This window comes from Chiloscyllium plagiosum, unplaced genomic scaffold, assembly GCF_037043375.1.
Source record: "Chiloscyllium plagiosum isolate Xiang-an unplaced genomic scaffold, Cpla_swu_hap1 HiC_scaffold_13, whole genome shotgun sequence".
In the NCBI taxonomy this organism is placed as follows: Eukaryota; Metazoa; Chordata; class Chondrichthyes; order Orectolobiformes; family Hemiscylliidae; genus Chiloscyllium; species Chiloscyllium plagiosum.
In genome coordinates this window covers 34,494,488-34,508,175 of record NW_028270151.1, presented here as the reverse complement: position 1 = coordinate 34,508,175, position 13,688 = coordinate 34,494,488, and the positions used below count along the sequence as shown (strand labels likewise).

Below are 13,688 nucleotides of genomic sequence, written 5' to 3'. Positions count from 1 at the left end.
CAGAGAGTTGGGATAAAAGGTTCTTTTTCAGAATGGCAGCCGGTGACGAGCGGTGTCCCGCAGGGTTCGGTGCTGGGGCCACAGCTGTTCGCATTATATATTAATGATTTGGATGAGGGAACCGGGGGCATTCCAGCGAAGTTTGCCGATGATACGAAGTTAGGTGGACAGGCAGGTAGTACTGAGGAAGTGGGGAGGCTACAGAAGGATCTAGACAGGTTGGGAGAGTGGTCCAGGAAATGGCTGATGGAATTTAACGTGAGCAAGTGCGAGGTCTTGGACTTTGGCAAAAAGAATAAAAGCACGTTCTCCCCGTGTCTGCGTGGGTTTCCTCCGGGTGCTCCGGTTTCCTCCCATAGTCCAAAGATGTGCAGGATCAGGTGAATTGGCCATGCTAAATTGCCCGTAGTGTTAGGTAAGGGGTAAATGTAGGGGTATGGGTGGGTTTCGCTTCGGCGGGTCGGTGTGGACTTGTTGGGCCGAAGGGCCTGTTTCCACACTGTAATGTAATGTAATCTAATCTAATCTAATCTAATAGACTACTTTCTAAATGGTGAGAAAATTAATAAAGCCAAAGCACAAAGGGATCTGGGAGTGCTAGTCGAGGATTCTCTAAAGGTAAACATGCAGGTTGAGTCCGTGATTAAGAAAGCGAATGCAATGTTGTCTCTTATCTCAAGAGGGTTGGAATATAAAAGCAGAGATGTACTACTAAGACTTTATAAAGCTCTGGTTAGGCCCCATTTGGAGTACTGTGTCCAGTTTTGGTCCCCACACCTCAGGAAGGACATACTGGCACTGGAACATGTCCAGCGGAGATTCACACGGATGATCCCTGGAATGACAGGTCTAACATATGAGGAACGGCTGAGGATACTGGGATTGTATTCGTTGGAGTTTAGAAGATTAAGGGGAGACTTAATAGAGACGTACAAAATAATACATGGCTTGGAAAAGGTGGATGCAGGAAATTGTTTCCGTTAGACGAGGAGACTAGGACCCGTGGACACAGCCTTAGAATTAGAGGGGGTCATTTCAGAACAGAAATGCGGAGACATTTCTTCAGCCAGAGAGTGGTGGGCCTGTGGAATTCATTGCCACGGAGTGCAGTGGAAGCCGGGACGCTAAATGTCTTCAGGGCCGAGATTGATAGATTCTTGTTGTCTGGAGGAATTAAGGGCTACGGGGAGAACGCTGGTAAGTGGAGCTGAAATGCGCATTGGCCATGATTGAATGGCGGAGTGGACTCGATGGGCCGAATGGCCTTACTTCCACTCCTATGTCTTATGGTGTTATAATGTCATAATTTGTGGGATAGAAGGGCAGAAATTTAGCATTCCCTAATGTAAGATCAGGTTGGAGTGCCGATTTAAGACTGGGGAAGTTACAGTGGGAGTGATTGACAGAGTATCAGTTCCAGGAATTCAGTTTGTTCTTGGGAATGATTTGGCAGAATCCAAGATGGGAGTGAGACCCCTTGTTGTGGAGAAGCCCAAGGAAGACCAAGAAACTGAGGAGTTAAAACAGAAATATCCTGGTATTTTCCCAGAATGTCTGGTAACCAGATTCCACTATCACAAGTCATAGCACAAAGCGAAAAGTAAAGAGAGAGATGAAGGAGTTAAAATTCAGTTAGCGGATCCCTGTTTGACGTAATGGTGCAGGAAAAACCTGAACAGACAGAGGGTCAGATAGAAGTGTTTAATCCTGAAAGACTAAGAGACATGCAACAGCACAACAAGATGATAAAAAATATATATGTGAATGTGTACTCCGAAAAGGAGGCAGAGAATTCGGAGAGTTATTATTTGAAAGATAGAATCCTAAGATGGAAATGGAGACCACGGCAGGTTCATGCAGAGGAGAAATAAGCCAAAGTGCAACAGATTGTGTTGCCGGTAGCTTGCAGACAGGAGGTGTTACAGTTACCACATGAACTACCTGTAGGAGGTCACTTAGGGGTACAAAGCTCACATCCTACCACAAACTCCAGCCCCACTCCAGGTCCTAGCCCCCTTCCCATCTCGAACTCCAGCCCCAGTCCAGGTCCTAGCCCCCTTCCCACCTCAAACTCCAGCCCAATGCCAGGTGTTAGCACCTATCCCACATCAAACTCCAGCCCCACTCCAGGTCCTAGCCCCCTTCCCACTTCAAAGTTCAGCCCAATGCCAGGTGTTAGCACCTATCCCACATCAAACTCCAGCCCCACTCCAGGTCCTAGCCCCCTTCCGACCTAAACTCCAGCCCCACTCCAGGTCCTAGCTCCTATCCAACATCAAACCCCAGTCCCACTCCAGGTCCTAGCTCCTATTCCACATCAAACTCCAGCCCCACTCCAGCTCCTAGCACCTATCGCACATCAAACTCCAACCCTACTCCAGGTCCTAGCTCCTATCCCAAATCAAACTTCAGCCCCACTCCATGTCCTAGCCCCCTTCTCACCTTGAACCCCAGCCCCACTCCAGGTCCTAGCTCCATCCCACCTCAAACCCCAGCCCCACTCCAGGTCCTAGCCCCCTTCCCACCTCGAGCTCCAGCCTCACTCCAGATCTTAGCTCTCAAGCCTGCCATGTCTTCACCATTCCCCCAGACCTCTCCCTCACTGAGGACAAATGTTTAGTCCTCAGTAAAGGCCCCACCTTTATCCCTCTACAGTCCCAGATTAATGAGTTTGACACACACTGCGACTTGAACATTTCTTCCGCTGCCTCTGCATCTGTGCCCACTTTTACAACCAAGACACCTGCCCTCCCACCGAAGTCCCCTTCTCCTGCCTACAACACACCCCATCCACCTAGACACCCATGCTGGCCTGCTACTTGCCCTTGACCTCTTCATTTCAAACTGATGCCATGACATCAACCACCTTAGCCTGTCCAACGGCCTCACCCACTCCAACCTCTCACCCTCACAATGCGCAGCCCTCCACTCCCTCTATTCCAACTCCAACTCCAACTTCACTATCAAACCAGTGGACAAATGGAATGCAGTGGTAGTTTGGCGCACTGACCTCTATACCGCTGAAGCCAGACGCCAACTCGAAGACACCTCCTCCTACCGCCCCCTCGACCATTACCAAACCATCATCTCCCAGACCATACAAGATCTCATTACCTCAGGGGATCTCTCACCCACAGCTTCCAAACTCATAGTCTGGGAACCCCACACCACCCGATTCTACTGCCCACCCAAGATCCACAAGCTTGACTACCCCAGCTGACCCATCATCTCAGCCCTGCTCCTGCCCCACTGAACTCATCTCCACCTACATCGATACTGTCCTATTCCATGTTCCAGGAACTCCCCACATACGTTCAGGACACCACCCACATCCTCCACCTCCTCCAAGACTTTCTGACCCCCAATGCCTCATCATCACCATGGACGTCCAGTCCCTCTACACCTCCATCCACCATGGCCTGGTCCTCCCTCTGTTTCTTTCTTTCCGACGTCCCCACCAGTAGCCTTCCACTGACACTCTTATTCTTTTGGCTGAACTGGTCCTTGCCCTCAACAATTTCTCCTTCTAATACTCCCACTTCCTCCAGACCAAAAGGGTTGCCACGCGCACCCGTATGGGCCCCAGCTATGCTTGTCTCTTTGTTGGCTACGTGGAGCAGTCCATCTTCCAGAGTCACAACGGCACCCCTCCCCACCTCTTCCTCTGCTACATTGATGACTGCATCGGTGCCAACTCGTGCTCCCACGCGGCGGTTGGGCAGTTCATCAACTTCACCAATACATTCCACCCCGACCTTAAATTCACCTGGACCATATCGGATACCTCTCTCCCATTCCTAGACCTCTCCATCTCCATCCATGAGGATCGTCTCAACACTGACATTTTTTACAAACTCACCAACTCCCACAGCTACCTCCTGCAAAATTGTTATCCTGTGTACCCAATTCCTCCGCCTCCGCTGCATCTGCTCCGAGAAGGACCAATTCCACCATAGAACACACGAGATGGCCTCTTTCTTTGAAGATTGAAATCTCCCCTCCCACACGGTTGAAGATGCCCTCCAACACATCTCATCCATGTCCCTCACCTCTGCCCTCAAATCACACCCCACCAACCTCCGTATACATCACATCATCCGCCAACATTTCTGCCACCTACAAACGGACTCCATCACCAGAGATATAGTTCCCTCCTCATTCCATCTGCTTTATGCAAAGACCATGCTTGGCTCAGATTCACAGCTGCAAAAGGAACAGTGATATCCACATTTCCGAAAAGAGATTTTGTTATATGTTCTGATAATACATGTAGAAACCCTGATCTAGGTCAGTACGTAAAATTGTACAGTCACTTCAACTGGATTCCATCTTTAATGAATTGAATAGATTCAAAGACATTAATCCATATGCTGTTTAAGTTGGTTTTGGAAATTTGTGATTGAAAGTGGAGAACGATGGCCAACCAACATGTTTGAGCTAAGTTAGACTCAGACCCAGTAAGCAGAGTAGAGTACGAACTTACAGATTCATTTTATCACAAATGTACGATAGTCATTGTTGTAAAAGTGGGCAAACATTAAGAGCTAGTGCATGTTAACTGTGCACATGAAGCAAGCCAGACAAAACTGTGAGAGAACTGAAAGATTGGTTTGCACGTCCAGGGAACAGATGAATCTAACCTGTAGAGTTACAGAATATTTTATTTTCTTGAAAGTTTTAATGTAGCGTCTGTCCGAATGTACTAGCTACAAAGACATTAACTCTTTTACAGATGGCTCGCAGACATTCCAAATTCGCATTAGAATTTAACTTTCTGAGATTGGATGGCAATGTTAAGAGTCATGTAATGTTGGAAATCAAGTCTAAATTTTGATTTTTATTGCACAGGTACATCAAGTGTTTCTACATCTATGCCTACTGAATTTAGTGACTTTCCGAATGTACGAGCTACAAATCCATCTGTAAATAGTTCGCAGGCATTCCAAATTTAGCTTAGAATTTAACTTTCTGAAATTGGATGGCTATGTTAAGAGTCATGTTATGTTGGAAATCAAGGCTAAATTCTGATATTTATTGCACAGGTACATCAATTGTTTCCATATCTACATCCATTGAATCATCTTCAACACCTGTACAATCAACAACTACAATACCAACCTCCACATCCACAAATCCCCCACCAAGAATATCAGAACTAACAGGTGTGCAGACTTCCAGTAATATGACTTGTTGCCTCAGAGTCACAGCTGGAAACGCAGTAGTTACCTACCTCTTTTTTTAAAAGAGATTTTAGAATAAATCATGAAGTATTCTTGAAATACATGTCAAATCCTGATCTGAATCAGTAACAACATAGCATTGTCAAAACAACTGGTCCAATCTTTAATGAATTGATTAGATTTAATGCCATCAACCCATGTTCTAGTCAAGTTAGTTTTGTAAATTATTGATTGAAAGTATAGAGCAATGGCCATGCAACATGTTGACAAAAGTTAACCACAGTTCCAATAAAGAGAGGAGCAACATTATACATGGATGCATTTTATTTCAAATGCATGATTATCATTACTGGGCCAGATTGAAGTGTTGATACACATTAGTTCTGCAAATGGAGAAATGAGGGAAATATTCAGTGCAAACGGAAGGATTGGTTACTACATTCTAGGGTCTGACAAAACTAACCTGCTTCATGGACACAATAATTTGTTTTTAAGTGAAAACATTATGTCTCATCTCTCCGAATGCAACAGGTCAAAATAGCTTACACTTTCCACGGACTAACTGTTTTACATAACAAATTCAGCTGAAAATATAGCAATGTCACATTGCGTGAAGCAGTTATGGTTCAGTCAAGATTGTAATTAAAAGCAAAATTTTGTTTTGTTATGTACAGGTCCATCAAGTGTTTCAACAACTGCTCCTACTGAATCATCTTCAACATTTATACCATCAACAACTACAATACCAACCTCCATATCCACGACCCCACCAGCAGAAACATCCGAACCAACAAGTACACAGACCTCCACTCCGCCAATTACAGGTGAGTCCACACCCAACTGAACAACGGGTTTCCCTTTGGAATCAACAGGAACTAAAGCACATCAGTAATTTCTCTCTTGCAGCTATTGCAAACTGATGGCTTTGAAAAAATTTGAAAGCCTTCAAACATTATCATTGAAAATAAGTTTCACAGCACTGCTCGGCTCAGATTCACAGCTGCAAATGGAACAGTGATATCCACATTTCGGAAAAGAGATTTTGTTATACGTTCTGATAATACATGTTGAAACCCTGATCTAAGTCAGTACGCAAATTTGTGCAGTCACTTCAACTGGATTCCATCTTTAATGAATTGAATAGATTCAAAACATCAATCCATGTTCTGGTTAAGTTGTTTTTGGAAATTAGTGATTGAAAATTGAGAACGATGGTCAACCAACATGTTTGAGATAAGTCAGACTCAGACCCAGTTAGCAGAGTAGTGTATGAACTTACAGATGCATTTTATCTCAAATGTACGATAGTCATTGTTGTAAATGTGGGCTAAAATAAAGAGTTAGTGCATGTTAACTGTGCACATGAAGCAAGCCAGACAAAACTGTGAGAGAACTGAAAGATTGGTATGCATGTTGTGGTAACAGATGAATCTAACCTGTAGATTTACAGAATATTTTATTTTCTTGAAAGTTTTAATGTGGCGTCTGTCCGAATGTACCAGCTACAAAGGCATTAACTCTTTTACAGACGGCTCGCAGACATTCCAAATTCGGATTAGAATTTAACTTTCTGTAATTGGATGGCTATGTTAAGAGTCATGTAATGTTGGAAATCTAGTCTAAATTTTGATTTTTATTGCACAGGTACATCAAGTGTTTCTACATCTATGCCTACTGAATCATCTTCAACATCTGTACAATCAACAACTACAATACCAACCTCCACATCCACAAATCCCCCACCAAGTACATCAGAACTAACAGGTGTGCAGACTTCCAGTAATATGACTTGTTGCCTCAGAGTCACAGCTGGAAAAGCAGTCGTTACCTACCTCTCTTTTTAAAAGAGATTTTAGAATAAATCATGAAGTATTCTTGAAATACATGTCGAATCCTGATCTGAATCAGTGACAATATAGCATTGTCAAAACAACTGGTCCAACCTTTAATGAATTGATTAAATTTAATGCCATCAACCCATGTTCTAGTTAAGTTAGTTTTGTAAATTATTGATTGAAAGTATAGAGCAATGGCCATGCAACATGGTGACTAAAGTTAACCACAGTTCCAATAAAGAGAGGAGCAACATTATACATGGATGCATTTTATTTCAAATGCATGATTATCATTACTGGGCCAGATTGAAGTGTTGATACACATTAGTTCTGCAAATGGAGAAATGAGGGAAATATTCAGAGCAAACGGAAGGATTGGTTACTACATTCTAGGATCTGACAAAACTAACCTGCTTCATGGACACAATAATTTGTTTTTACATGAAAACGTTATGTCTCATCTCTCCGAATGCAACAGGTCAAAATAGCTTACACTTTCCACGGACTAACTGTTTTACAGAACAAATTCAGCTGAAAATGTAGCAATGTCACATTGCGTGAAGCAGTTATGGTTCAGTCAAGATTGTAATTAAAAGCAAAATTTTGTTTTGTTATGTACAGGTGCATCAAGTGTTTCAACAACTGCTCCTACTGAATCATCTTCAACATTTGTACCATCAACAACTACAATACCAACCTCCATATCCACGACCCCACCAGCAGATACATCCGAACCAACAAGTACACAGACCTCCACTCCGCCAATTACAGGTGAGTCCACACCCAACTGAACAACGGGTTTCCCTTTGGAATCAACAGGAACTAAAGCACATCAGAAATTTCTCTCTTGCAGCTATTGCAAACTGATGGCTTAGAAAAAATTTGAAAGCCTTCAAATATTATCATTGATAATAAGCTTCACAGCACTGCTCGGCTCAGATTCAGAGCTGCAAAAGGAACAGTGATATCCACATTTCCGAAAAGAGATTTTGTTATACGTTCTGATAATACATGTTGAAACCCTGATCTAAAACAGTACGCAAAATTTTGCAGTCACTTTAATTGGATTCCATCTTTAATGAATTGAATAGATTCAAAGGCATTAATCCATACGCTGGTTAAGTTGGTTTTGGAAAATTGTGATTGAAAGTGGAGATCGATGGCCAACCAACATGTTTGAGCTAAGTTAGACTCAGACCCAGTAAGCAGAGTAGAGTACGAACTGACAGATGCATTTTTTCACAAATGTACGATAGTCATTGTTGTAAATGTGGGCAAAATGTAAGAGCTAGTGCATGTTAAATGTGCACCTGAAGCAAGCCAGACAAAACTGTGAGAGAACTGAAAGATTGGTTTGCACATCCAGGGAACAAATGAATCTAACCTGTAGAGTTACAGAATATTTTATTTTCCTGAAAGATTTAATTTAGTGACTAACCGAATGTACCAGCTACAAATGCATTAACCCATTCACAGATGGTTCGCAGGCATTCCAAATTTGGCTTAGAATTTATCTTTCTGACATTGGATGGCTATGTTAAGAGTCATGTTGTGTTGGAAATCAAGGCTAAGTTTTGATTTTTATTGCACAGGTACATCAAGTGTTTCTACATCTACTCCTGCTGAATCATCTTCAACACCTGTACAATCAACAACTACAATACTGACCTCCACATCCACAAATCCCCCACCAAGTACATCAGAACCAACAGGTATGCAGACTTCCAGTAAAATGAATTTTTGCCTCAGAATCACAGCTGGAAACGCAGTAATTACCTACCTCTTCTTTTAAAGGAGATTTTATTATAAGTCATGACGTATTCTTAAAATACATGTCGAAACCCTGATCTGAATCAGTGGACAATGTAGTCTTGTCACAACAACTGGTCCAATCTTTAATGAATTGATTAGATTTAATGCCATCAATCCATGTTCTAGTTAAGTTAGTTTTGTAAATTATTGATTGAAAGTGGAGAGCAATGGCCATGCAACATGTTGACAAACGTTAACCGCAGTTCCAATAAAGAGAGGATCAACATTATACAATGGATGCATTTTATTTCAAATGCATGATAATCATTGCTGGGCCAAATTGAAGTGTTAATGCATATTAGTCCAGCAAATGGAGAAATGTGGGAAATATTCCGAGCAAACGGAAGGATTGGTTACTACATTCTAGGATCTGACAAAACTAACCTGCTTCATGGACACAATAAATTGTTTTTAAGTGAAAACGTTACGTCTGAACTCTCCGAATGCAACAGCTCAAATGAACTTGCACTTTTGAATTTGTTTTACAGAACAAATTCAACTGAAAATGTAACAATGTCACATTGCGTGGGGCAATTATGGTTCAATCAAGATTGTAATTAAAAGCAAAATTTTGTTTTGTATTGCACAGGTACATCAAGTGTTTCAACAACTGCTCCTACTGAATCATCTTCAACATTTATACCATCAACGACTACAATACCAACCTCCACATCCACGACTCCACCAGCAGCTACATCCGAACCAACAAGTACACAGACCTCCACTCCGCCAATAACAGGTGAGTCCACACCGACCTGAACAATGGGTTTCAGTGTGGTATTGACAGGAACTGAGAAGCATCAGAAATTTCTCTCTTGCAGCTATTGCAAACTGATGGTTTGGAAAACATTTCAAATCCTTCAAACATTATCATTGATAGTAAGGTTCGCAGCACTGCTTGGCTCAGATTCACAGCTCCAAAACAAACAGTGATATCCACATTTCCGAAAAGAGGTTTTGTTATACATTCTGATAATACATGTTGAAACCCTGATCTAAGTCAGTACGCAAAATTGTACAGTCACTTCAACTGGATTCCATCTTTAATGAATTGAATAGATTCAAAACATCAATCCATGTTCTGGTTAAGTTGTTTTTGGAAATTAGTGATTGAAAATTGAGAACGATGGTCAACCAACATGTTTGAGATAAGTCAGACTCAGACCCAGTTAGCAGAGTAGTGTATGAACTTACAGATGCATTTTATCTCAAATGTACGATAGTCATTGTTGTAAATGTGGGCTAAAATAAAGAGTTAGTGCATGTTAACTGTGCACATGAAGCAAGCCAGACAAAACTGTGAGAGAACTGAAAGATTGGCATGCATGTTGTGGTAACAGATGAATCTAACCTGTAGATTTACAGAATATTTTATTTTCTTGAAAGTTTTAATGTAGCGTCTGTCCGAATGTACCAGCTACAAAGGCATTAACTCTTTTACAGATGGCTCGCAGACATTCCAAATTCGGATTAGAATTTAACTTTCTGTAATTGGATGGCTATGTTAAGAGTCATGTAATGTTGGAAATCTAGTCTAAATTTTGATTTTTATTGCACAGGTACATCAAGTGTTTCTACATCTATGCCTACTGAATCATCTTCAACATCTGTACAATCAACAACTACAATACCAACCTCCACATCCACAAATCCCCCACCAAGTACATCAGAACTAACAGGTGTGCAGACTTCCAGTAATATGACTTGTGGCCTCAGAGTCACAGCTGGAAAAGCAGTCGTTACCTACCTCTCTTTTTAAAAGAGATTTTAGAATAAATCATGAAGTATTCTTGAAATACATGTCGAATCCTGATCTGAATCAGTGACAACATAGCATTGTCAAAACAACTGGTCCAATCTTTAATGAATTGATTAGATTTAATGCCATCAACCCATGTTCTAGTTAAGTTAGTTTTGTAAATTATTGATTGAAAGTATAGAGCAATGGCCATGCAACATGTTGACAAAAGTTAACTACAGTTCCAATAAAGAGAGGAGCAACAATATACATGGATGCATTTTATTTCAAATGCATGATTATCATTACTGGGCCAGATTGAAGTGTTGATACACATTAGTTCTGCAAATGGAGAAATGAGGGAAATATTCAGAGCAAACGGAAGGATTGGTTACTACATTCTAGGATCTGACAAAACTAACCTGCTTCATGGACACAATAATTTGTTTTTAAGTGAAAACATTATGTCTCATCTCTCCGAATGCAACAGGTCAAAATAGCTTACACTTTCCACGGACTAACTGTTTTACAGAACAAATTCAGCTGAAAATGTAGCAATGTCACATTGTGTGAAGCAGTTATGGTTCAGTCAAGATTGTAATTAAAAGCAAAATTTTGTTTTGTTATGTACAGGTCCATCAAGTGTTTCAACAACTGCTCCTACTGAATCATCTTCAACATTTATACCATCAACAACTACAATACCAACCTCCATATCCACGACCCCACCAGCAGAAACATCCGAACCAACAAGTACACAGACCTCCACTCCGCCAATTACAGGTGAGTCCACACCCAACTGAACAACGGGTTTCCCTTTGGAATCAACAGGAACTAAAGCACATCAGAAATTTCTCTCTTGCAGCTATTGCAAACTGATGGCTTTGAAAAAATTTGAAAGTCTTCAAACATTATCATTGAAAATAAGTTTCACAGCACTGCTCGGCTCAGATTCACAGCTGCAAATGGAACAGTGATATCCACATTTCCGAAAAGAGATTTTGTTATACGTTCTGATAATACATGTTGAAACCCTGATCTAAGTCAGTACGCAAAATTATGCAGTCACTTTAATTGGATTCCATCTTTAATGAATTGAATAGATTCAAAGGCATTAATCCATACGCTGGTTAAGTTGGTTTGGGAAAATTGTGATTGAAAGTGGAGAACGATGGCCAACCAACATGTTTGAGCTAAGTTAGACTCAGACCCAGTAAGCAGAGTAGAGTACGAACTTACAGATGCATTTTTTCACAAATGTACGATAGTCATTGTTGTAAATGAGGGCAAAATGTAAGAGCTAGTGCATGTTAAATGTGCACCTGAAGCAAGCCAGACAAAACTGTGAGAGAACTGAAAGATTGGTTTGCACATCCAGGGAACAAATGAATCTAACCTGTAGAGTTACAGAATATTTTATTTTCCTGAAAGTTTTAATTTAGTGACTAACCGAATGTACCAGCTACAAATGCATTAACCCATTCACAGATGGTTCGCAGGCATTCCAAATTTGGCTTAGAATTTAACTTTCTGACATTGGATGGCTATGTTAAGAGTCATGTTGTGTTGGAAATCAAGGCTAAGTTTTGATTTTTATTGCACAGGTACATCAAGTGTTTCTACATCTACTCCTGCTGAATCATCTTCAACACCTGTACAATCAACAACTACAATACTGACCTCCACATCCACAAATCCCCCACCAAGTACATCAGAACCAACAGGTATGCAGACTTCCAGTAAAATGAATTTTTGCCTCAGAATCACAGCTGGAAACGCAGTAATTACCTACCTCTTCTTTTAAAGGAGATTTTATTATAAGTCATGACGTATTCTTAAAATATATGTCGAAACCCTGATCTGAATCAGTGGACAATGTAGTCTTGTCACAACAACTGGTCCAATCTTTAATGAATTGATTAGATTTAATGCCATCAATCCATGTTCTAGTTAAGTTAGTTTTGTAAATTATTGATTGAAAGTGGAGAGCAATGGCCATGCAACATGTTGACAAACGTTAACCGCAGTTCCAATAAAGAGAGGATCAACATTATACAATGGATGCATTTTATTTCAAATGCATGATAATCATTGCTGGGCCAAATTGAAGTGTTAATGCACATTAGTCCAGCAAATGGAGAAATGTGGGAAATATTCAGAGCAAACGGAAGGATTGGTTACTACATTCTAGGATCTGACAAAACTAACCTGCTTCATGGACACAATAAATTGTTTTGAAGTGAAAACGTTACGTCTGAACTCTCCGAATTCAACAGCTCAAATGAACTTGCACTTTTGAATTTGTTTTACAGAACAAATTCAACTGAAAATGTAACAATGTCACATTGCGTGGGGCAATTATGGTTCAATCAAGATTGTAATTAAAAGCAAAATTTTGTTTTGTATTGCACAGGTACATCAAGTGTTTCAACAACTGCTCCTACTGAATCATCTTCAACATTTATACCATCAACGACTACAATACCAACCTCCACATCCACGACTCCACCAGCAGCTACATCCGAACCAACAAGTACACAGACCTCCACTCCGCCAATAACAGGTGAGTCCACACTGACCTGAACAATGGGTTTCAGTTTGGTATCGACAGGAACTAAGAAGCATCAGAAATTTCTCTCTTGCAGCTATTGCAAACTGATGGTTTGGAAAACATTTCAAATCCTTTAAACATTATCATTGATAGTAAGGTTCGCAGCACTGCTTGGCTCAGATTCACAGCTCCAAAACAAACAGTGATATCCACATTTCCGAAAAGAGGTTTTGTTATACATTCTGATAATACATGTTGAAACCCTGATCTAAGTCAGTACGCAAAATTGTACAGTCACTTCAACTGGATTCCATCTTTAATGAATTGAATAGATTCAAAACATCAATCCATGTTCTGGTTAAGTTGTTTTTGGAAATTAGTGATTGAAAATTGAGAACGATGGTCAACCAACATGTTTGAGATAAGTCAGACTCAGACCCAGTTAGCAGAGTAGTGTATGAACTTACAGATGCATTTTATCTCAAATGTACGATAGTCATTGTTGTAAATGTGGGCTAAAATAAAGAGTTAGTGCATGTTAACTGTGCACATGAAGCAAGCCAGACAAAACT

General features: G+C 40.9%; 1 protein-coding gene across 1 annotated transcript in view; it reads left to right on the top strand.

The window, feature by feature from the left end:
- LOC122556036 (uncharacterized) overlaps nt 1–13,688 on the top strand; it is a 157,486-nt gene that overhangs the window by 36,808 nt on the left and 106,990 nt on the right. The window contains exons 2-9 of the mRNA XM_087993954.1: nt 5,882–6,004; nt 6,825–6,944; nt 7,637–7,786; nt 8,608–8,727; nt 9,417–9,566; nt 10,387–10,506; nt 11,199–11,348; nt 12,979–13,128. Coding sequence (XP_087850080.1) covers nt 5,882–6,004; nt 6,825–6,944; nt 7,637–7,786; nt 8,608–8,727; nt 9,417–9,566; nt 10,387–10,506; nt 11,199–11,348; nt 12,979–13,128 — 1,083 coding nt within the window. The remainder of the gene's footprint in view (nt 1–5,881; nt 6,005–6,824; nt 6,945–7,636; nt 7,787–8,607; nt 8,728–9,416; nt 9,567–10,386; nt 10,507–11,198; nt 11,349–12,978; nt 13,129–13,688) is intronic.